At 38.2% G+C, this 25,763-nt stretch overlaps 1 protein-coding gene across 1 annotated transcript; it reads right to left on the reverse strand.

Moving 5' to 3' along the window:
- Nucleotides 1-1,662: 1,662 nt before the first annotated feature.
- Nucleotides 1,663-23,899, reverse strand: LOC105380780 (long-chain fatty acid transport protein 1). Its single transcript, XM_038109690.2, has 12 exons — nt 23,754-23,899; nt 23,042-23,278; nt 14,684-14,834; nt 14,018-14,255; nt 13,502-13,736; nt 12,997-13,198; nt 12,229-12,421; nt 11,822-11,900; nt 11,173-11,246; nt 10,662-10,857; nt 3,386-3,476; nt 1,663-2,660 (listed from the first exon to the last, which is right to left on the reverse strand). The coding sequence occupies exons 2-12, from the start codon at nt 23,254-23,256 to the stop codon at nt 2,349-2,351; spliced, it is 1,986 nt and encodes a 661-aa protein (XP_037965618.2). The 5' UTR covers nt 23,257-23,278; nt 23,754-23,899; the 3' UTR covers nt 1,663-2,348.
- Between the last annotated feature and the right edge of the window lie 1,864 nt (nt 23,900-25,763).

Here is a 25,763-nt window from a genome sequence, read left to right on the forward strand (position 1 = left end):
ATGTAAGCTTAAAAGAAGCGGCAGAACCTAGGCTTTATATACAATACTATTTCATTTAAATATGACTAAAATTGTTGCTGTAATGCACAAAAGAAAACACTTACTAGGTTTTATATGGTTTTCTCACCCTAAAACCGCCCTCACTGACCATTTCATAACCTAGTAAGGGCCATTATTGTGTCATTTAAGACAAGTTAAGTATATTGAAATTGCAATAATTGCGTAATAATTTCATTTTTTATATGTTTGGGATCCTTCACATATTATAAATCCAATTTTGCAGCACTTTTACACGACGGCACTATAAGTAATAGCTGAAATACGGGCATATTTTTATGTTTGTTTTTTTGTTTTATGTAAATGAATTAAATAGCCATATTCAGAAGGCTCTAACATGAAAATTATTTATGGCTGCCTTCAATTAGACAATATTTCCTAAATTTCTATCTAAAAATCAGTTTTATAACTTGTTTTTTTTTGTTTATGCAAAATAGGGCTAGTAGAAAGGTTCTAACGAGAAAGGTCTCTATAGCTTTTATAAAGAAGACAAAATTTACTTATGTTCTACTTTTAATTCAACTCTCTAGGTTTCATTGGTGCAAAGATACAGGTTCTGAAATGTCTGATATTTTGTTCGAAAAAAGTGTTAGTAATAATGTATGCCATTTGTGACTTACTAAAATTAACGGACGAAAATTGTCCTTTGCTGACCATTTCAAAACCTAGTAAGCGCCATTGACCATTTTAAAACCTAGTAAGTCATTTTCACTTACTGTGTTTTAAAATGGTTGGTGGCTCTTACTATGTTTTGAAATGGTTTTCGTGGCATTTTTGATTTCGCAGGGTGGAGTTACTAGGTTTTTAGAAATTTTATTTTCGTTTCTAAGCGGTTTTTTGATATTCTGACAATGCAGTTTTGTGCGGAATCGCCTAAAATAATGTATAAATCAAAGACCCGTTTTTTTTTAAAGTTGGCGGTTACTGTGTTTTGAAATGGGACAGCCGACCTGTTTAGTACCTTTCAAATTTTGGTTTGTCATCAAAATAATACCGAAATTATTGTTTTTTTTTTGTCAAGTGATTTTATCGGAAGTAAAATATCTAATTGAACAGAGTGTACTGTCAGCAAAAGAATTAAGTACTATTATAAAAATCTAATTTTATCAGTGCTTATATAAAAATATACTAAATCAACAACGGAAAGCAAAATAAAAAGGCATTCACTAAATAGATAAAGGATACGTTAACATGCCATGAAAATGTACTTAAGTGAAAATTGTTTAGATGATAAATTAAAAAGCTTAAATTTTGCATGTTTGTACACTTATGTTTGTCATCGTATAATAATAAATCATGTTGTGTATGCAGTTTGTTGTTTTGTTTTTTTCCATGTGTTAATCCGATGGTGGTACTAATATGTTTTATGTTGAGTATATGGAAATTTATGCAAGTACTTATTTGTCTGCTTTCGGATTCGGGTATTGGTATACCTTATATTATTTATAGAACTGAAAATAATTGAGAGCTCATCAGCTACACAATCTTCCTACGTCCTACGATAATATTATGTCGGGTGTCCCTCAGGGTAACATCTTCACACCTACACCTTTTTTATCTCACTAAACTTATATTTAGTAATTTCTTTGAAATTAAAGATATCAATAATGTTAACGGCTTATATTTGCTTTTCTTATACTACAACTAAACTACATTCGAGATTTCATTGGCAAGTTAAATGACATGGCATTTAATTAATTTTAAATTCTATTCAAATTAAAGCTTACAACTTGTTGTCTTTACAGTATTCCTATGGGTTGATTTTGAGCAATTACGCTGTACCTACAACTACATATTTGTCTCATCCCATGTTTTCGTTTAGGAGACAGTTAGGTAGTAACGATTTTTTTATAATATTTATACCGAGTTGCAGAAAGGAACATTAAGCTAATGTCAGCATTAAGCCTATGTCTGTCTCTTTCTGTCCGTATACTGTAAAAGCAAGGCAGCAATAGATTTAATACCGACATTAGCTTAAACTTTCTTTGTGCAACTCAGTATAAGTTTCGTATCTTATTGGGAATACAGGTGTAAGGTACAGCCAATCATAATAGATACATCTAAGACATAAAAACAACTAGGTACATAAAATATCTACACGCTTAATAATCAATTTATGAAAATATACATCAGTTTCATCAATATAATCAACGTTTTAAATTTATCATCAGAAGATGATTTATCAATAGCTCAGATATCTAACATAGAACTTTCTTTGTTGATAACATAGACTACTAATATTTTATAAGGTTGATATTTTTACAAGAGTACCCATACAAATATGACACTCATCACAACCTTACCACTCCTTGGACTATATCATCATAAAGCTTCGGAGTCAGCGGTACAAACTCTCCCATCTTCTGGTCCAAATAAAACAAAGGATCAGTGACGGTATTAGGATTGTATCCATCTTCTAGAAGTTCCTTTTTCTTCAGCTTAAAAGTAGCAGTCAATGGAGGTTCTGGTAGAATTCTGACGAACAGTGGCCTCGCGTAGACAGGTAATTTCGTTTTTAAGCCTTTAGCTAAAGTTACAAGGTTCAGTTTCTTTTCTGGGTCCGCTATGGCTGCCATTCCAGCTCTGCCTTCTACGTTTGGTATCTGTTAATAAAAATAAAATAAACACTATAGTAATATTTATTAGAGAAACATGATTATTGGGTCATTGGGGGTGACACAAGTGCAAGTGAAGTATACGCCATTGTTCAACTCTATCCTTTACAGCCAGTTTCAATAACTCTATCTACCGATGACTAGTAGTTACTTTTATACTATTTTGACACATTTAGGGTCTGTTTCACAATGTCTGGTTAGTGGCTACCTGACGGATAAAATACATGCTGTCACTCTCTGTTATTATTTTTTAGACAGTGACAGCATGTATTTTATCCGACAGGTAGCGACTAACCAGACATTGTGAAACAGGGGCTTAAAGTTACAACCTGTCAAAATCGTATGAAAATAACTACCAGTCATCGGTAGATAGAGTTATTGAAACTAGCAGTTAATGATTTAACTCGGTAGTATAGACACAGTCAACCAAAGAGGAAAAAATATATACACACCCAGTGCAAACATTTTGATAAGAAGAGCCACATGCGAGATATAAACTTAAACAAACGACTTGATATTCTTCGAGTCGTTTATATATTTCTTATTCGATACACAGCACTAAACCTACAGTAATGTCGCACACAAAACACACATACACACAAAATTTAATAAATGAATGTCATCTGTCATTTGCCAGTAGATTTTCAGGGTGGACACTTATCTGTTTTGCTGAGTATACTTCCTAAGCCTAAGATTTGTTATCAATATCTCACCGATACTCCATAAACGATGGCGTCCTTCAGTCCGATGAGTGAGCTGATCACGCCCTCCACTTCTGCTGTAGAGACGTTCTCACCTCGCCACCTGGACAGAGAGTGAACATATTAAACATAACATAAACATTTCTTTATTGCAACACAAAGAGTACAATTTATTGTAGCCCTGGTTCCTAAATTAAGGTAACCTGTGTGTCAGGAACCAGTTCCTTCCATTTGGTGGACAATTCACAATGAGTAAAATCAAGTACAACAGTTGGTATAAATATTAAAAGTAACGTTATGAAGTTACCTACTCATCAAAAATCTGGAAAATTTAGAATAAGTAGGTATTTAGTAGTATCTTCCATTCCATCCACACATTGTCTGGTATATATTGCTTTATGCACGGCTTTTTTGTACGGATTTTCGTCTTAGTTTATAAGTTGTTTTTGTATTATTTCGTTTCGGTGCAAGTAAAGAGTAACTATTGTATTGTGTTTAGTAGGTAGATAGTTAAAAAGGGTTTCTCATTTGGATTCCGGGGGCATAGACTAATATTAGTGTATGTATTACCCCCTGGCCACAGCCAATTGCGGCGCGGCGTGCGGCGCGGCGAGCGGCGCGGCTAGCGGTGAGCGCCGAAAACAAACGCTAGACAATGTACGAAGTATGCCACAGCTAGCCGCAGCGCGAAATGCGGCGCGGCTAGCGGCGCGGGTTGACTGGCGCGGTGCGCGGCGGCGGCGGGCGGCGCGGTGTGCGAGCGAAACAAATGTACTAGAGAGTATCGAGGCGGCCACAGCTGAAAGCGGCGCGCGCGGCGGCATCAAGTGGACGGACTAGCCAACGCGCTAACGCCGCCGCGGTCGCAACTGGTCGAGCTGTGGCATACCACCGCAATCCGGCCTTAGGCCTTACGGCCTTAGGCCGTGGCCACAGCTTTCAGCGGTGCGGGATGAGGTGCGGCGTGAGGGGCGGCGGGCGGTGCGGATTGCGGTGGTATGCCACAGCTCGACCATTGTTTTGGTCGCGCGTTGGCTAGTCCGTCCACTTGATGCCGCCGCGCGTGCCGCTTTGAGCTGTGGCCGCTTCGATACTCTCTAGTATATTTGTTTCGCTCGCACACCGCGCCGCCCGCCGCCGCCGCGCACCGCGCCAGTCAACCCGCGCCGCTAGCCGCGCCGCATTTCGCGCCGCGGCTAGCTGTGGCATACTTCGTACGTTGTCTAGCGTTTGTTTTCGGCGCTCACCGCTAGCCGCGCCGCTCGCCGCGCCGCAATACTGGCTGTGGCCACGGGGTTAGTCTATGCCGGGGGCATAAAAGTAGCCTATAGCGACAATGTAGTTTTGGAATGGTATAAAAGAATTCCACACATTGTTTTTAAAGGGTTCCCGTGGGATAAATCTTTCTGGATTAAGTATTTAGAAATTTAATCAGGTAAGTATAAAATAATTATAACTTATAATAATAAATAATAAAATAAAAAAGCCTTTTATTTCTCACCAAAAGAAACTTATGCTATTATCATGCAGACAAAATAATATTTAACAAACATTTAAAAAATATTGATTAAAGTAATTATTGTAATTTATTATTTTACTCTTAAATAAATTGTATTATAAATTGTATTAATTAATTAATTAAAAGCATGCAGTATTCCATTCAAGGTATTTAAAATCACTATATTATATTAATTACATATCCGATATTTACATTTATAATTTGTTTTTAATTAAAATTAGTAGGTACTTATTTATGCCTGATGAGAACCCCTTTCTGGGTGAAGGCCTCTTCCAGATTATGCCATTCGCTTCTGTCTAGCGCTGTCGTCATCCATGCGTCTCCAGCCACTTGTCTGATGTCATCAGCCCAGCGCTGGTAAGGTCTTCCTCGCTTCCTTTTACCACATGGACCGCACCATTGAGTTATTTCTTTTGTCCATCTGTTGTCCGTAAGTCTTGAGATATGTCCTGCCCATTTCCATTTTAGCCTTAAGGCATGTTCTAGGAAGTCTATTACCTTGGTTTGATTTCTGATTTTGGCGCTAGGTATTTTTTGAATCTTTCTGACTCCAACCATGCTGCGTTCCATGGCTCTTTGACATGATCGAATGGCTTGCATCACTTGTTTAGTAAATACCCATGTCTGTGCTCCGTAAGTTAAGCAAGGGAGGATACACGAGTCCATTACTGTCTTTTTCAGTCGCAGTGACATTTGACTTTTAAATATTTCAGCGAGTGACCAGTATCTGTTCCAAGTGTTGGATATTCTCCTGTTAACTTCTTCAATGTTGCTTTTCTCGCTAAAAGAAATTTGTTTTCCTAGATATATGTAGGACTCCACGTATTCAAGATTATTGCCCTCAATCGTAATAGGACGTCTGGTAGAGTTCGTCATAATCTTTGTTTTTTGTAGATTCATTTCAAGTCCTATTTCTTTACTAGCTAGGTGTAGAGAATGTGTCATGTATTCCATTTCTGTGTGATTCTCTGATAGAAGAACTATATCGTCTGCAAAACGGAGGTGGCTGAGACGTCTTTTTCCAATTTTTATGCCCACGTCTTCATCCTTCCATCTTAGATTCTCGAAAATCATTTTTTCCAGCACTGTTATGAAAAGTTTCGGGGAGATGGGATCTCCTTGTTTCACTCCTCTTTGTATAGGGATTTCAGGGCCCGTAGTTTCCGTCTTAACTCTACTCACGCTGGTGCAGTATGAATCTTTTATGATGTTTATGTAAGTATGTTCTATTTCGCATTTTTCAAGAGCGGTCCATATTGAGCTATGTGAGATAGTATCAAAAGCCTTGGTGTAGTCGACAAAAGTTAGATATAATGGTCGGTTGAACTCTTTGTATTTCTCGATTACCTGTTCAACTACGTGTATGTGGTCTATTGTCGAGAAACCGCTTCTGAAGCCAGCTTGTTCTATCGGTTGGTATGCGTCTATCGAGCTATTTATCCGTTGTTGCAGGCATGACGAGAAGAGCTTATACAGACTACATAACAAGCTGATGGGACGATAGTTTGACACGTCTTCTGGATTACCTTTTTTGTAAAGCAGTATTATATGAGACTCAGTCCATTGCTTCGGTACGTTTCCCGTCGCTGAAATTAGGTTGAATAAGTGGGCTATAGGTGTTGCCAGTAGTTGTAGCGCCGTTTTTATAGCTTCGTTTGACATCTTGTCTGGTCCAGGGCTTTTTTCAAGTTTTAGACGTTTTATTTGATTGATAATTTCAATTTCATCCCATGTTTTTATTTGCTCGTTGGCTGTTTCTCTTGGTCTGTAGTTTCTTTCGCTGCATTTTTTGTCTTTTCTGCTATAAAGTTCTTTGTAGTATTCTGTAGCCGTCTCTGATATTTGCCGCCTATCAGTGGTGACTTTTGTTTGTTTACATAAGCTTGGTATCCATGACTTTCCTTTGTTGATTTCCTTATGCGCTCGTTTGACGCTGCCTCTTTCATTTAGGTACTTTTCTATTATAGCTAATCTATGTAATTCGTAATCTTTTCGGATACGTTTGCTCGTTTCTTTGTAGATTTTAGAGAGCTCAGCTTTTATTTCAGTTGTCCTTGGTCTTTGGTTTTGCAATTCATGACGTTGATGTATGTATTTTTTTGTTTCTTCAGATAGAATATGCGTTTTTGTATGTGTTCCTTTAGTTTGATCCAAGCTGTCGATTATGCATTTTTCCAATCGGTTGTAGTAGGTTTGCGGAGTATCATTGTCTTTTAGATTCATTTCTTCTTTTTGTTTTTCCACGAGTTTTATGTAATTCGATATTTCCGTTTCGTTTTTTAATAAAGTTTTATTGTGAGAAAAATGTACTCTACTTTTTTTAAAATGCCTTAAAGAGATCGTCGCTCTGACTAGACGGTGATCAGAGTGGAAGTATACTCTGTTCAGTACTTCTACATTGTTGAATCGTTGGTGAAAATTTGATAGTATGAAGTCTATTTCGTTTTTAACTTTACCATCTGGTGAAATCCAAGTCCATCTGGCTTTTGGGTTCTTTTTGTAGAGTGTATTTGTAATAACAAGATGTTTTTCAAGAGCGTATTTTATCAGTATTTCAACTCTATCGTTTCTGTTGCCATATCCAAACTTTCCCATTGTGAGTTGTTCTTCGGGTTTTGGACTTCCGATTTCGGCATTGAAGTCACCCATGATGATGAGGTTATTCCCTGCTAGCTCTTGTGCAGCATCGAGTGTTTTGTAGAAGGATTTGAGCTCTTCTTCTTTAGCGGCCTCTGTCGGAGCGTATACTTGTATGATTGACATTGGGAAGTCTGCTATTGTAATCTTTAATAATGCGACTCTATCGGAAAGACCATCAAAGCTGATTATATTATGTTTATATTTCTTCTTTATTAAAAAACCTACGCCATACTCTTTCTTTGTCTTCCCGCTGTGGCAGACTATAAAATCTTCATATTCGTTTATTCCACAATCTGGTAATCTTGTTTCTGAGAGCCCAATAACATCGTATTTTATGCTTCGTATAGCGTTTGAAAGTTCAATTAATTTTTCTTTTGAGGATAGAGTTCTTACGTTGTATGTTGCTATGTATATTTTACTTTCTTCTGGAAGGTTGCAGTCATTTTCTCCCGCGGTGACTAGCCGTATTGGGAGAGTTTTGGGGTTTTTATCGTTTTCTTTTTCTGTTCTGGTATGTATTGAGGGGTTGTGGTCTTCAACTGTTGTTGTGGCCAACAGATGTGGGCGTATTTGTTGTTTGACGTTATTTTTATTCAAAGTTTTTTGTTTGTTGTTTTTCTGTTTTATGCTATGCTCGTCTGATTGTCAATCTGATGCCTTTGGGTTTGAAGTTTCACTCACAGGTTTTTTTCTAGTTTCAGTATCTTGTTTTTTTTGGCTATTTGACGTGGAAAGAAATGTGGTGATGTTCCTGATTGGAGTTTTTTGATTTTCATTTTTTTGTTTCTTATTTGGTTGTATGTTACTGTTTACTGTTTTAGCAATTGGTTTTTCTTGTTGTTGTTGTTTTTGTGGAGGGCTGATAGATAGACTTCTTTTGTTACTTTTGTTTATAACTATCAGTCGATCATATACAATTTTAGCAGTATTTCCTTTGCTAATTTCTTCTTGTAACTGTTTTTGTAACACTTTCCTTTTCTCTAAGACCTTAGGCGGGAAGTCTTCTTTGATATATGATCCAGTGTTTTCTAGTTTGTTTTTATTTTGAAGTATTTTAATCTTCTTTCCCAAAGTTGTGACTGCAAAAACTATAGGTCTAGGGCGATTTTCTCCAGATTTTTTGCCCATGCGTCTGGCAAACTCTATTTCGGAAGCATTAAGAGTGACTTCTAAACTTCCCTCAATCACGCCTTTGATCAGTGTCTCTAATTCTTCGTATGAATTTTCTTCATCGCTCACTCCAAAGAGCACAAGGTTTCTTTGACGTATTTGGCGTTCGAGAGTACGTAATCGTTCTTCGTGTTCCTCATTGGTCCTTTTTAGATTTTCGACTTCCTGCTGAATATTTAAAATTTTTTCATCTGTGTTAGCATTAACTAGAGTTATGATTCTCGTTTCGCTATCTTTCAACTTCTCTTCCAGTTTATCCGTTAATGCCGCCACCATATCTTCTTTGATCTGAATTCTAAGACTTTTTATTAATTCGTTAAGTTCTTCCGACATTTTTTGTTGATTTTTCTTTAATTATTTATCTTCAGTTGAGACTCTACTATTGTTTACAGAAGACTCTACCTCTTGATAAGGAAGACTCTACAAATACCCCAGCCTCGTCTCTATATTTATTTTGGTGTCTCTATACTGACTATGAATCGTCTCTACAATTTCCTATTGATCGGCTCTACAATTCTCAGCGCCACCTAGTGGGGAGTAGCAGTACTTCTTCGAAGTTACCTTTACGAGTAAACGTATCAAAGAACTTAGTTTAGTAATTCAAATTCAGATGTCGTGATTTTGTTTACTTGCGTGGTGGGCTTGTAATATTTCACATATTTTGCTATTTTGTTCACAAATACCGTTTTATTCAGGCTTCGTCACTTATTCCAGAGGTGCGTGTATGATATGTTCACTGTTTCAATTGCTATTTGTAAGTTTTGGACACTGTTCTACCGGCTGCTGGGCCAGGTAGGAAATCTTGATTTTACACTTATATGTACTAGTTTCTAAGCTCGCAAATAGCTTTTTCGTATTTTTGCAACACTTTTAAGTCTTTTATATAAGTCACTGTTTAAAATTTCCACTGCTATAACAATATTTTTGAAAAAAACACACTCTGATCAACAAAATTAAACCGTCCGACCTTAAGAGTTATAACTTATCAGACGTAAATTCTGTATAAATCAGAAACGTACAGGAGGTCATTTTTCTGCGTGATACATACCTAGCAGGTAATTTGGCACTACATCGATAAAATGTAAATCAAGTTACTCGTATACTCATAATGGCAATGAATGAAGTCATAAATCTACAACCAATTCAATAGTTGAATGGCGACCTCAATCTATATTTGGAGCCAATTGATGTCCCGGTGATCATGCGAAGTGAGTTATTAGATCCTACATTACATTACAGAGACTCATAGGAAATACTATTTGAATACTAGTTAAAAATTATGTTGAATGATTTGAATGTGTTTCCTAAAACTAGGCACCTACCTAACAACCATGTAGCGATATTATAAACTGGCATAGATTTCGAACACTAAACTTTCTTAAGTCAGCCTTCGCTCATATTAATCGACATCGTCCAGAGCCCGTAGCATAAATTTTGTATAAGGAGCGCCAGAACACTCTGTTTTGAATAAAACATAGACCTAATATCTATTAGCATGTATTTATCCTCACAGTATCCTTCGCGACATCCTAATAATGATTTTATAATCAAGGTTAGGTACAGAGACAACTTAATTCGTTTAGCGTTAGTATTCTATTCACGTATGAACAAAATCAAATAATCGAGTAGTGTCGTTGTGTTAAATTCATTGCTAACGTCATCATGTTTTTTTAACACTTGTATCTACACTAGCACGGTCAATATACCTACTGAACTTATAAAAAAATATAACAATGGGATGATCCATGTTGGATGGACTCTCGTGGTTCTGTGACTCCTGCGCCGATTATTGTCGGTCTTTCAGTGTCATTTGATTATAAGGTAAATGGAACAGAAGGAATAATGTGTACAGTGTACAGAGAAAAAAACACTAGTGAACTTTACCTACTCTTGGAAATAAACCATATCTCATTTAAACATTAATCTTATAACAACTGTCTTAATACCCATTTAACTTACCTAAACGTATCCCCAGTGCGGTCCTTGAAGTAGAAATACCCGAAGTGGTCCATTACCAGAATGTCTCCAGTGTTGAAGTAGCAGTCTCCGTCTACTTTCACATTCTTCACCATTTTCTTCTCTGAAGCTGTCTTGTCGGCGTAGCCGGCGAATGTTAGGATTGCCTTCTTTGCGTCGATTTTGCCGAGGAATAGGCCTGAAAATTATGTGAAAGATAGGGTTTTAATCCGGAATAGAGGGATGTTATGGTTTAACATGCGTATCGGATGATTTTTGTCTCTATGTGGACATGTAGCTCCAAGGTAGGACGGATATGAAACTTGATTTGTTTAAACATTATCTACCGAACATGCTGAGCTAGTGTCTTTTTGACGCTCACACTGTGGCTGGATAGTTATGTCATTGTATTGTATTGTATTATTTCTCTTCATTCTCTCTGTCTCAAGGAAAAATGTTTCTTTATCTTTAAAAGTTTGACCAAACTGCGATCAACATTCATTTGTTATTTTACCTGGCTCATGAGGCCCACAAGTGATGCATCTTCCATTGCTATCCCTCAGTATTTCTCCGGTTATCTCATCGCACCTGGAAAAACAAAACATAACATAATTAATGAAATAATTAATTAATCCTTGTAAAGGGAGATTAATTAATAAGGTCACCGTACATATAAGCGTACCTGCCTCTGTGGTCTAGTGGTAGAAGCTTCGCTTCATGACCCAGAGGTCCCGGGTTCGATTCCCGGGTGGGACCATCAATTTGTGTTTCTAAATTGTGGTTTTAAGTTTGGTTAGGACATAGAAGGCTGATCACCTGATGTCCGAAACAGTGAAACGATCTATGCTGTCGGATGGGCATGTAAAGCAGTCGGTCCTGCGCCTAGCTCTCTCCAGTCGTGTCGGTCAATCCGCCCCGTTGGGCTATGAGAGTGATGGAACAGAGAGTGCTCCTGTGTACTGCGCACACACTTAGGCACTATAATCTACTCCTGCGTAGATGGCTGATCTTAATTGAGATTGGCCGCCCTAGTCGAAATTCGGCTAGGAGGACATCATCACATATAAGCGTATATAAGCCTTTTTTAGAGACGATCCCCTTACGTTACGCTTATATGTATATGAGACCCTCGTATACGCACTTTTAGAAAGACTTGTACTTACTTGACCAAAGTCAATGGATATATCGATGACACCAGGCGACTCAGGAATCCTATGGCACCTACTTTAGAATCCAAGTTTACTGTAACAAACAATGACATAATTGAATTAACATCTACATAGGTAGGTAGGTACTTTTTTAAGAAGTACAATATGGGGCAAAGAAAACTGCCCCCTGTCAGGTTTCTTGATTATCTGACTTTCTTTCTGACTTGTCTTCGATGCCACTGATTAGAAATATTCAGGATGTATCAAAAAGGGTATAGGTACTAAGCCGAAACCTACATGTTATATCTACCTAAGCCCGGAAATTGAATCAGAATGTCAAATTTCCCTTTTTTGGCCTAGTATACTTAAGTACCTACCCTTTTAAAATTTGGCAAATTCAAAACCTTATTCTATGAACTTACCAAGATTACTATTCCCCTCAGTCGCGCCATAGAACTCTACCACCCTCTCCACAGCGAACCTCTCGACGAATTGCTGCCAGATCTGAGGTCGCAGTCCATTGCCGGTCATCACCTTGACTTGGTGCGACTGGTCCGCTGGCCCCGGAGGCATGGACAGCAAATACCGGCAGATTTCACCTATGTATTGAGCAGCCTGGAAATAAAGAGATATATAGGCTATTTGTACGTACACAAACAAGAACAGAAGTTACAAAACTTTTGCATAATAAGTTTACACATATTTTTATGTACAAATGGCGCCCTTATTGCTTAACGATTTTTTCTCACAACCTTTGGGTGTCTCTTAACGATACTACAAGTAAGAAAGAGAATGTTTTGTAGTGGCAGGATGGCAAAACTATAATTATAAATGGGTAACACTTACTACCTAGGTCGGGTATATGGGGCAAAGAAACCTGATCCTCTAAGCATTGTAATACTGAGAGAGGTCAGGTATCAGGTTTCTTATCTTCAATTTATTAAATGTATAAACAAAAACGGGCAAACAGTCTAATCGTTGGTAATATAACATTTTAATAGTCCTTTAAAATAGCTAATAAAACCGCACATAAAACAGCGAAACGCAATCAAGATCAATAATTTCTTTCACCGTGGCACGAGTCCGTTATCAACGCGTCGACAAACTCGTTCCAATCACAGCACCGTATTTACTGCGAATCCCGATAAAGTCACACTTTCGACCCATTCATTGACAGAAACCCCACTTACCGTGCACTTATACTTCGCGGCGTCGCTCCAATAATTCGAAGCGGAGAACTTCTTCCTCAGCACCACGGTACACCCGAACACCAGGGCCTGCCCGGCGCCGAGCACACCCCCCGCCGTGTGGTGTAGGGGTAGGGGGTCGTAGATGACGTCAGAGGAGGACAGGCGGGCTGACGCGTGCACTCCTGACGGGATCAGGAGGAACCTGGAATGTTTGGTGTGGTTTGAGGGAGTGGTGGTATGTCTGGGAACGTAGAGGAACTTAGTATGGTACTTATATTGGGTGGAATGGAAGATTACACTGTACTGTATGATAAGTCCTGCTGGAGTATTTAATTTTACTCTGAATGGCCTATGTAGCCCGCTAATTTAGTTGTGAGGAGGTAATATTTGCAACAGTTGGGTCATGTAATTGGTCACCAAAAACCGCAGTAAGTAAGTAGAATTAATTCGTAACTGCTGATGCCATTAATATTTCTGGACCCTAACAATATCCATGACAACTTACCTAATATTAGTAATAATAGCAGCTTTAGGAAACCCAGTCGTTCCACTTGTATAAATATACAGGAGGGTATCTCTTGGTTTCGAGTCTAGACCATCGCCTATGGGGTCTGCAGGCATCTCATTCACTTCTGCAGATAAAGCTACTGAATCTCCAAGGATTGGAGATGTGGGTCGCTCAGGGGCGTTGAATTGGAAGAAGGGGACGTCAAGTAGCTCCGTCTGAATTTCTTTTACGGCTGAAAGAAGATGAAGTAGGTATATTTTACTAAGCCAAAGACTGAGGAGAGAAATTAGAATCTGTTTTGATCAGCGGTCTCGAAGATGACAATCAGTATGATTACCTCTGTGAGTAAAATAATAGAATACATAGTGCTCAAATAAAGCCAATACTTAGTAATTCTAAAGTGGATTCGCATTATAATTCCAGCGTGAATAGGATCTAGATCTTGGTTATCATTACCTACTTGTTTCCTTCAACAATCGGAATATAGACAAATAAATCCTTAATCATACTAACCATCAGCCATCTCGTCGCCGAAAACCAGCGCCTTACATCCAGCGACCCTCAAACAGTGGATCAGTTGGTTCCCCCTCAGATTATTATTGATCAGGGCAGTGGTGACCCCAAGCTTGGCCAGTCCTAGCCACAGGAACACATACTCTGGTTGAGTCTCCATGTATAGGGCTATGACTTCACCGCGCTTGAACCCTTGCCTCTTGAAGTACCACGCTATTCTGTTGCTGAATTCATCTCCCTGGAAGGATTTAAAGGGTTATGTGTATGGGAAAAAGATGAGTAGGCAAATAAGAAGGTTTTGGACTCATTGGAGAAACACCTAATACACCACAAACCAGCGGTGGGCGAACCAGGAAGAAAAAAGGGGCAGAATACTGAAATATTGGGTAAAATACTTAAGCGCTTATCTTTCCAGATTTGGTTTAAAATGTATTGCAGAACTATAATTCACTATTATTGATCCATATCAGCTGACTTTAAGGCCTTATACCTACTGCTGGTTAATGCTGGTTACCTGCGCCAGACTGTCATCTACATACTATGCGTTGATAAGCATTTGACAGCAATGGTTCGGAAATAGTATGAAACTGATAGATAGGCTCAGTTATGTTACTTTAGCCAGCTTTCTTCCTGCAGGTGAGTTCCAGTATAACCACAGACCCTCACCTGTTTGAAAGTGACAGATCTGTCCCCCATGACAAAGGCGTCTTTGTCCGGCGTCCGCTTGGCTATCTCTGCCCAGCGGGACACCACGGTGGTGCCGCGACGCTCCCAGCGCCATACTCTGAACATCGTCACTAGGAGCACGCGAAGACCTCTGGAATAGAGGGAATTGGTTAAGTGTGATGATGGGGTGAATTAAAAATCCATATGGTGAGTGTAGCATAGGATCGTGAAGCGTGGAATAACATGGAGGAGGCCTATACCCTGCAGTGGGTTGACGTAGGCTGATGATAAAGCCCGAAGTGACGTATCAACTGAACCTCATATATACCTACACGTTTGGCGAACCCAGTTACCACCATGAGATGATTAGCAATTAACAACCCTGAAGCACCATCACTCGCTGGTCAAATCTGATGGCACGGTATCTAACCGATCGATGTTTGAAAGGCGAGCGACTCTGCTTATGGATTTTTAGTTGCTAATGTTTGGTGGTGGTACGGTACCTGGACAGTCAGTGACTAACAACGAATTCGACTGGCAAGAAAAATTCGGTAGCAAGCCGTTTTTTTCATAATTTAATTAAATAATGATATTTGTTTAAACACAGATATTTTTGTTCTCGGGTCTTGGATTTGGGTGTGGCCGTAAAATGGCAATAGGCCCGCCCCCTATTACATTGGGACTAACATAACACTCTGGCGAAAAGTGGGTGCAGCAATGCACCTCTGCCTACCCCGCAAGGGAGTACATTAGTACAAGGCGTGAGTGCGTGTGTGTGTGTGTGTGTGTGTGTGTGTTAATTAAATAACCGTGTTTTTTGCATAGCCCTAGTTGGGAATAAGAATTGAATTCAAAAGAAGGTAGGTATTCTAAGTATACGCATTGAATAGAAATTTATAGCCAGTACAATTACAATTAATGTTGTTATCATCAAGTAGTTAGGTATTTTCATAATGGCAATCAAGACTGCAATTTAATACGACTTCTTTAACTATAACCCTTCGCAACGTACTAGCACAATGCAATTCGTGTGAATATCAATTTATTTCAATTAACCATCTATCTACTATTGTATGTACTTACCTACCTATCTATAAAATGTACTAGGAAGCTATAGGAAGCTAAAGTTAGAGTGTGCCTAGCGCAAACTTATTTTAACAACGATTTTCGGATTCAGTACATACGTATTGAATTTCACACAAATTACTTCGTAAATGTTACTTAGTTTTGACTTCGCGATAGGGCCCCTGTCTAAACGCAGTAGATGCAAGTTTCCTCTAGTAGTTGCAATTTTTCAGAGTGTAGTTTTCCATTGTCTTATCATATCCGTGTTTACGCAAAATCGAATTTAGGGAAAAATTAAAAAAAGATTGAGGTTCTAGACACTGAGAGAGTAGGTAAGTACATAAAGGTAGGTATATACTTCCTTGAAGCAATAAAGATAATTGTTGATTCATGAAATGCATAAAATTTAAATTACTGGTTGAAAGTTCACAATGTGAAAGTCATTCTGTTCCGTGCTATTTATAAACTACTTGCAAGGGCATGGCATGGGACGAATGCAATCCATGCATCCGTGAATTCGAATCGCAATCTGTTATTGTTTTTTTTTCTATTAGATAACAATAACAATAACAATAAATTTATTTATTCCAGGTCACAACCCATATTTTTGATTAAATAACATTAACATTAATAATTATTTATAAAGCAAGATTACTAATAAATTATATAAAATTAATTTACATTTTACCTTTAAATACAGTCATAATTCATTTCATATTACACATTATTTTACATGCATTTATCACACAATAATTAAAAAGTTGTCAGTCAAGGTGAGTGTGTATGTAGTCGCCTCCAGACTGCATGGACGGGGCTCGCCTGCCAGCTGCCGGCCGCGCGCACCACGGTGTTGCAGGACCGGCGCAGGCGCTCCGCCGCGCCCGCCGTGGTGTGGCGCATAAGCGCCGCCCAGCCGTGCACGCGCCCGGCCACGAACATCTCTGACGCGCTGCACCAGGGGGGCAGGCGGTGCAGTATCCGCCATGCATTGTTGTACTGCACGCGGATTCGGTTGTATGCTGCCTTCGTATAGTGGCACCAGAGCTCAGCCGTGTACAGGTTGTAGCAGAACGTGGTGAACAGCAGGCGCTTCACCTCCACGCTGCAGCGCTGGAAGCGGCGCGCCAGCATGTTGGCTAGCAAGCAATGGGTAGCAAAATTAACAATAGTGCAAAGCAATATTGGTAAAAGTAATAATAACCTTTCAATAGAGCGGTGGTAGCTGAGTCGGGTAAGCGCCCGCTTCTCACGAAAGAGACACCGCGGGTTCGAATCGCTGACATGTACCAATGAGTTCTTTGAATTTAAGTACCTACAACGTATACCATCGCTCTTACGGTGAAGGAAAACATCGTGAGGAAACCTGCATATAATATATAGATTTACCACATCTAAATATGTGAACCCGCCAACCACCGTGGTGGGAAAGGGTCCAATTTTAGGAAGGCAGAGACCTTGGGGACATGCACAAAGGTTCCACTGGAGAGAGCCAGGTGCAGGTACTTACACCCACAGAGAATATAATATTCATATAATAATAATAGAACCTTACAATAAAAATCGCATACATTTTTAAATTTTGATGCTAAGAACACTATTACCTATATGACCCTAAAAAAAAGTTAGGTAAGTACACAGACACACAGGCCTGTTAAACTTACAACACCCCTCTTTTTAAGTCTTATTTTACACAACGGCACAGTGCACTGATAAAATAAATATGTTGGGACATCTCACACACGGCCATCGTCCGACCCCAAGTTAGGAAGAACCTGTGTTATGGGTGTCGGACAGCTCATACAATGTCAACCTGTATGATGCAAAATTTCTAATAATGCTATTTATCAGTGCCAACTTTGATCAATATCGACAAAATAAACCTCAAATTAGGATATCAATATAGCCGGCTACAACATAAGTACCTCTTTGCGGTCTTATCTAATGACACGGATTAAATCTAACAATGTGATATGGGAAAATACTAGTGTGTGTGGTTTGAATGGAGATTCGAACTCGAAATCTATAAAATTCTAGGAATCATAAAATACAAAAGTTTCAGTGGAAATAGCACCAAATTACTTACTCCTAATCGGAAGAGGCTAGCTTATGACGCCGTCTGCAATATTAGTAAGTATTTAACAGCGCATCAGAATACCTATTACTACCTAAAAACATTTGATCAAATTCTAAATTATGTAAATGTTTAAAAAAAAACTGTTTCTATCAGGGTTGTAAGTAACTACTAGGTACTACTACTAGGTTCTGACCAAATTCTGGAAGCCGCCCGAGCAATCCTAGTTACATATTTTGATCTACTAGGGTATCATAGTTACCGCAAAGCCAAACACCGGACGCAGCCAATTTACTTTCGATTGTACGCGCCATCGGGAGGTGTCACGTACCGAACTGATTGACACTCAACCTACCGTGGACCTTGGCCTCCCGTCTTCGCTAAAGTGGCTACAACTGCCATCCTGTCCTGGGATCCTAGTACAATCTGCGAATGATTCGCCACACTCGAAGGATGTTTTGTCCCCTATTCCTGTGTTAGTTAAACGGTTTCGATCAAGAAGAGGATGTTGAGATTATGGTCGTGCTAGATATTAGGGCTAGAGAGCCGACATTTATTTTTGTTATTAAAAGTTCGCCAAAGTTAAAATTCTTTTAAGAAACCGTGCATTATTTCTGCATGAATATGAATTGATCAATTTAGATGAAAAAATTCCAATCCAATTAAAACTACCTACTTACAAACGTACACAAATGCATATGATAATATTATTATCGGCGATTAAGAATGTTTGGCAATTGAAATTCTTAGAACCTCTCGATCAAACAACAAGATATTAAAATCTTTAAAAACATTATAATAACAGGTGACATAAACATAGATATAAAAGAAAATAATACAGACAACCGTAGCCCTTTTTATCTCAACCTAACTAGTGAACTGGGTTTTCTTCCTGCTCATTTATTTCCAACGAGGGAAAACAATTGCTTAGACCATATTCTACTAAAAACAAGGTGCGCTGCCACTGCAATAGTATTGAATACCACTTTGACAGATCATAAGGCAGTCCTATTAGCGCTACAAACTAAACAGGGGCAGCAACCTAGTTCCAACTCTGTCTATCAAAGACTAGACCTTGAAAAGGCAGTCAACTACCTAGAACAGGTTGATTTTTCACTAATTTATCAATTAAATGATGCAAATGAAGCGGCTGAAAACCTTGTTAATATTCTGACTGATTGTATTTCCCATAATAGTCAAACTTTACGAGTACCTTCTAAAAAAAGAACAATAAGACCTTGGATGACCCCTGGATTGTTAAGGTGCATTCGTAACAGGGACAAATTGCATATGAAGTTTAAAAAATCACCTGATAATATAACTGCTAAACTTACCTATCAGCGCTATCGAAATTTTTGTAATAACCTTTTAAAAAAAGTAAAGTACGCATACGAAAGAAGTGAGCTCCAAAAGTCATCTAATGACTCAAAACGCACATGGAAAGTCATAAAAAACATTATTGGGTCAAATGATTGCCGGTCTTACCCTAAAGAGTTACTTCAGATAAAACCTGGTACTCAAGACTCATTGGAATCCGTTAATAACTTCTTTGGTACCATAGGACAAAATCTTGCTAAGGAGATAATCGATAAGTGTACCCAGCCAATTTCATCACCCAGCTTACCTACTTTCTCACCACACTCGTTAGTACTACTCCATACTACTGAAATGGAAATAGATACAATTTTAACTAACTTAAAAACGGACTCTGCAAAGGGATATGATGATATCCCTACTAAACTGATAAAATTGGCTAAGCATGCTCTGATCCCACCCTTGACTACCCTTTGCAATCTGTGCATCGATACTGGAGTGTTCCCGAAAGTTTTTAAGAAATCTCTCATTCATCCCATCTTTAAGGAGGGAGATAGACACAGTGTTAATAATTACCGACCCATCTCAGTTCTGCCGATCCTTTCTAAAATCCTTGAAAAAATCCTGAATAAGCGGCTTGTAGAGTTCTTGGAGGAGAAAACTATACTTTCAGATAATCAGTTTGGTTTTAGGAAGGATCGCTCTACTGAAGATGCCGTTAATAATTTAGTCAACTATATTACATCATACACAGACCAACGTAAAAAATGCCTGACAATATTTTTAGACTTGAAAAAAGCTTTTGACACTGTGTCTATCCCTATCCTACTGGATAAAATGGAGAGATTAGGAATCAGAGGACTCAACATATTCAGGGACTACCTAACCAACAGAACGCAAAGGGTTAAAATTGGTGACCAGGTCAGTAATGATATCCCCATTACATTTGGAATTCCCCAGGGCAGTATTTTAGGACCAAGCCTTTTTTTGATGTATATAAATGACCTCTGCCAACTTAACATGACCAATGGTAAGATTTTCTGCTTTGCTGACGATACTGCCCTCTCCTTCTACGGTGATACCTGGGAGGACACCTATAAACACGCTGAAGTAGGAATTCAACAAGTATCCAACTGGCTTAAATATAATCTACTCTCCCTTAACCTAAATAAAACTAAATACATGGCTTTTTCAATAAGTAAATCTAGCGAACCCCCCATTGATTTTAAGTTAACAGTCCACTCTTGCAATAATAATCCACCCTTTTGTAATTGTCTCCAAATACAGCGTACTAGCTCTATGAAGTACCTAGGAGTAGTGCTAGATGACAAGCTGTCATGGAAGGGACACATCGACATGGTCACTTCTCGAGTGAGAAAATTGATATGGGTATTTAAAAGGCTCCGTCATGTATGTTGCACCCATACTCTTAACCTAGTGTACTATGCACTATGTCACTCTGTACTAACATACTGCATTTCCATTTGGGGCGGGGCCTTCAAAACCCATATCATACAACTTGAACGTGCCCAAAGGTCGGTATTAAAAGTAATGAGCTTTAAACCGTATAGATTCCCAACAACTCTACTATACCAATCATGTAAGCTATTGACAGTGAGACAGTCATATATTTTGCATATCATTAAGCGTTACCACCTGTCCTTAGCATACGATGCACATTTAATGAAATCAAAACGGCGAAATGATATCGTATCCGTGGTACCTGCTGCCCGGACTCAGTACTTTAAGCACCAGTATTTATTTCTAGCTCCATTTTTATATAACAAAATCAATAAAATATTAGCTATCTACCCAATGACCAAACACAATTGTAAAAGATCTGTCCACACTTACCTTCTTTCTTTAGACTACGATAAAACAGAAACACTACTAACTACCATGACTTAATCAATTGCTGAAACTGCTTAAACTACCTATTACTTACAATTATTATTATTATATATTTTTATACCTATGTTGTATTTTAAATGTAAAGAAAAGTAAACTGAACATAGTTAAGTATTGTTGTAAACTTTAAAAGTAAATAATATTTTGTTATTGTCAAAATTTAATTATCATAATTTGTCATAATGCTTACAATGTAACTTGTATACTCGGTGGAGAGAAACTCGTGGCGTCCGCAACACAGTTTCTAACTACTGCGGATGCTTAGAGCACTCTTATTTATTTTCGAACAATTATTACGTAAGTGACCATAATTGTACTAAAACTGTAACTTTTTATTTGACAAATAAAATATTTTTATTATTATTATTATTATAAGATACATATTTATGTGATGTACAAACTTATTCTACATAATAATTATATAGGTACTGAATCAGAAGGCGACATATTTCTTACGGGTTAATTAACAGCATTGTTATAACGCTATAACCATTGTATAGGTAGGTATGTAACATTGTTGATATTCAACAAAGAATGGCGAACTTCGCCCGGCGCATATCGCGAATGCCACTACGAAATGCACATTAAACTCGCCGCATTATGACTTTCATTGCACATGTAACATGCGAGCAATAAAAAAGTTCCACATGCAAATTTTTTACACCAAATGAACCTTGGTGGTGTTCTTATGCGCTTTTAAATGAACTTCAATAATTGTCTTTTCGTTTTAAGAAAAGTTTGGTTCTGGTCACTGGAACTTTTTCATAGCTCGTCAGGTTTAAATCCGAACCAGCGCTTAGCAACGCCAGATTTCTTTCTGTATAGGGCCAGAATCGATATCACATAAAATTTTATGTCATGTTTATGCTATGTACCTAAGTATTGTGTGATTTCAATAATAGAAAAGTTGATTAGATAAGATACATAACTCACACTCTTATGTACCTATGTCGTATAATAAATGTGATCACAACAACAATAAGTACGTACTTAATCAAAAATATGTCTAACTATGCTCCTTTTCCTAACTATGTCGTAGGTAACTATAAAAATGTGATCATAACAACAATAATCTGAAATTTATTTCTATGCTTCTTTTATCTACAGTACAAAGGTCGACTCATATCTCCCCTATGCATTAATGAAAGCATGGTGCATCAATGGTACGCCAGGATTAGATAATTGGGCCCGGGGGTCACTCTTTATGACGAAAAATTATGTTTCAAAGCGCTGCTGCGCGAGCCACGACTTTGTTTCGTTGTGAGACGTTCCATTTTCACGACAGCTCTCGTTCGTAAGTTTTTCGTCTGCATAGATAGAGTAACCTTTCAGATACTTGTAAATTGTTAGTGACATGCTTTGGGAAAGGCCTATGTCCAGCAGTGCACTGCTATAGGCTGATGAAGATACTTGACAATGCTTTTAGTACGAATTATCATGGAAACTTAAGTTTCCTCACAATACTGTTGTGAAGTAACAATCAAAGGTAAATACAACCACATATAAACAGAAACTTTTTCGTTTACGTATAATCATTTAAACCAAAGCAAGTGCTATCTTTAAAGTCCATCGTAAGCACCAAGGTTCTATATCCCTAAGCCGGAAGCCTGAAAACTATGATAAGACCTAACGACTTTTACCTGTCTACATAGCTAGGTGGTACTTTAGTTAAGTACTTAAAAAGAACCGAATTAGGCACCTCTTGGGTTAATACATACTCGTATTTACTTAGTATTATTTACATACCTACCAATCAATAGATTCGTGTTAAATCACTGCTATAAGCTATAACCAAATAATAATATTATAATTTTTAATAACAGACCGGGCTGCACGGCATCTTTATCGACGTAGTTAAACTTATTTAATGTAATATGTTGCACCCATGGAAGTACCATTTATTACTTCCAAGGTTCCACCAATAACATAGCCGTGTTTACAGCGATAAAAAAGTTTATCTAATTCGATCAAACTACCGTGCAGAAGGGAAAGAAACTCACAGCATATCCCGATAAACGGTCTTCCTCCAAATGTAGACCCACTGGTATCGATCTCCGCTCATAAGGTAAGCCGACAGAGCTGCTACCAGGGTCACAGCGGTGGGAGAAGATCGGAACATCCAGCCCACGGTCGCGAACGTGAGGCCGGTCCACGCAAGGATCTTGCCTCGCTTCTTCTCCGCTTCCTCGAATCGTACTCCTGCTTTGCTTGCCATCCTGGTAGTTTGAGATTCTTGACTGAAATGCGGTTTGTTTTTTTATCAGGTTTCCTTGAATAAGTAAGTAGGTGTAACTACCTAGTTATAAGTGGAACTTCATAAGTCTCTTTCGTTTTACAAGTCGAGTAAGTATTTGCCTTCATATAAAAACGTAGGTACATAGGGCTGCCAAGGTATATTTAAGAATTTTAGGTACTACTGCTATGTATAATAATATCTACGTATATTCCTAATATGGATAGTAAGATAGGGAGACGCAGAGTTTAATCGAGTCTCTATAAAATATTTCTAAACTCTGAGAAGGGTGTAAAAAACCCATGTGTAGAAAAGTACCTAGGTTACATTACCAAGGTACCTACTTAATTATTTTTTTTTCTATTTGTTAACAACCCTTTGCAAGCAAGTGCCTAAATCATAAACTTATAACATAATACATCGCATAAGACCTAAATCATAAATTTCAAAGCTAAAAAAACACTGAAAAAATTACTTACCTCACACAGAGTATTTCCTATAAAAACCACTTATAAATAAAACGTACTTTCTTACATTTAAATATTTTTTAAAACACATAAAACTATCACTAAAACTGTGTTGAGTTAAACGTGAGCGCTACGCAAGGACCAGTCCATAACACAAACAAAACTTTATGATAAAACCACTAGTGTTGGGCGTGACGTTATATTTCATGCAACATGTTAAACGTTAACGTTAAAGTTATTTCTCGCAACGGTCATTGCTGGGCAGGGCCCTTATTAAATTAATCATAGCTGATATAGGTAGGTACCTACCAATGGTACCTTTGTTATTCTGTAGGTACCTAATACTTACCTAACTGCATCATCAAATGCATTAAAGCAGCTTTTAGCAAGTAGGTAGAATGAAAGATAATAATTTCAGTAAAATCAGTGAGTTAACTGTACACACACACTTTTGTACCTTCCCCAAATCAAATCTCATCGGTAATTAACTAATTAAGCACCCAATAAAGGGACCGTCAGTTTTGGAATTTACAGTAATACAAGGTACCTACAATATAACCGTCTTTATAGCTATAAATAAATTGTACCTCTTGGAGTCATGGCAACCAGTCGAGAAACAAATAGCAAGGTCGGGCAAATTGTACGAAATTTTCAGTAATTTCCTTACATAGGCTATGCGTTCGAGAATTGGTGAATTCATAGCGCCTAAATTTATAATTAAATAGTACCTACTTATTTAATTATAAATTTGACGACTGGATTATAATCATCACCATCATCAGTCAATAATCATCCAATGCTGGGCATAGGCCTCTCCCAAGGAACGCCACAACACTCGGTCCTCGGCCGTCCTCATCCAGCCACTACTGGGCTACCCGCAAAAGGTTGTCGGTCCAGCGGGCAGGAGGGCGTCCCACGCTGCGTTTGTCTGTTCGAGGTCTCCACTCGAGTACTCGTCGATTAGTTATAATCAACCTAGTTAGTAAGTACTTACATATTTTTTTTGAGATTCTTGGCCGTATTTATTTATTCATTTCATTACTGCTAGTAATGTCGTTATACTTAGTAAAAGACGAATCAAAAGCATGCAGTTATTTATAATATCGAGTATTCGTTGAGTACCACCCATCACTATTCCAGCCCCACTCTTACCGGCTTAACAATTTTCTAGGTCATCGGCGCTTGCGCAGCCAACCCACAATCAGCCTTATTACCACTACTTTAAAGCCCATTTGGAAGCTCAGCGGTTACGCTCTAATGATCTTGGCACTATCATCTTATAACTGCGACGGAATTTACATTTAATGCTAATTAACATAAGGTCGAATACTGCACGAGTGGCAGCAATTGTTTTGTCTGTCCCAGACAGTCCTTAGGGTTCAATCACATATTTTATCTAAAGTCTACTTTTGTTTTATCTCGGAGTCCGGTGGTTACTACGTAAAGTGGAAATAATCTGGTTAATTTGTGTGTACGGAAGTTAAATAGTAAAATGGAAGTTTTATGAGTGAACTTCCTGACTGCAGGTCAATGGACCCAAGTGCCTATATGCCCTATATACAATATACATACTAGTATTCATGGGAAATAGGTATTAAGTACCCTAGCCTGGGTAGTCCTTCAGCCCACTGGACCTTAGATGGTAATGCTAGGTTGACGAAGGCAAATTAGTGTAGTGGCCCTCCTTGGTAGGGTACTATTATGTTTGAGCAATGGTAGATTTTTGGCTCATGCCATGACGATAATTGCGCACTGAATAAACGTTTTCTTTCTTTCTTTCTTTCTAATTATCGGTCATCAGCCAACATCGAACATGATGGCCGTCAATTCGATTCGTTTTTGCATAGTTAAGGCTCAATAATTATCTAACTAGAGGGGTGTGCAATGAACTAATATGGGGGTGTGTAGCTATTAGAAGAAAAAGTCGCGACTCCATTATCGACGTAAATAAACGTCACTATATCGCCATTCACGTTAAGCAGGATAAAATGATTGGCAAGCGGGACGTGCATTAAATGACTT

Source organism: Plutella xylostella, chromosome 20, assembly GCF_932276165.1.
Source record: "Plutella xylostella chromosome 20, ilPluXylo3.1, whole genome shotgun sequence".
Taxonomy (NCBI): Eukaryota; Metazoa; Arthropoda; class Insecta; order Lepidoptera; family Plutellidae; genus Plutella; species Plutella xylostella.

What these genes read in the sequence shown, in the direction of transcription:
- LOC105380780 (XM_038109690.2), bottom strand. Translation starts at nt 23,256, where the DNA reads ATGGCAAGCAAAGCAGGAGTACGATTCGAGGAAGCGGAGAAGAAGCGA. An exon ending in CGGCGACGAGATGGCTGATG is followed by an intron (nt 13,737 to 14,017) that starts GTTAGTATGATT and finishes ATCTTCTTTCAG; the next exon opens with CCGTAAAAGAAATTCAGACG. An exon ending in TGAGGGGAATAGTAATCTTG is followed by an intron (nt 11,901 to 12,228) that starts GTAAGTTCATAG and finishes TGTTTGTTACAG; the next exon opens with TAAACTTGGATTCTAAAGTA.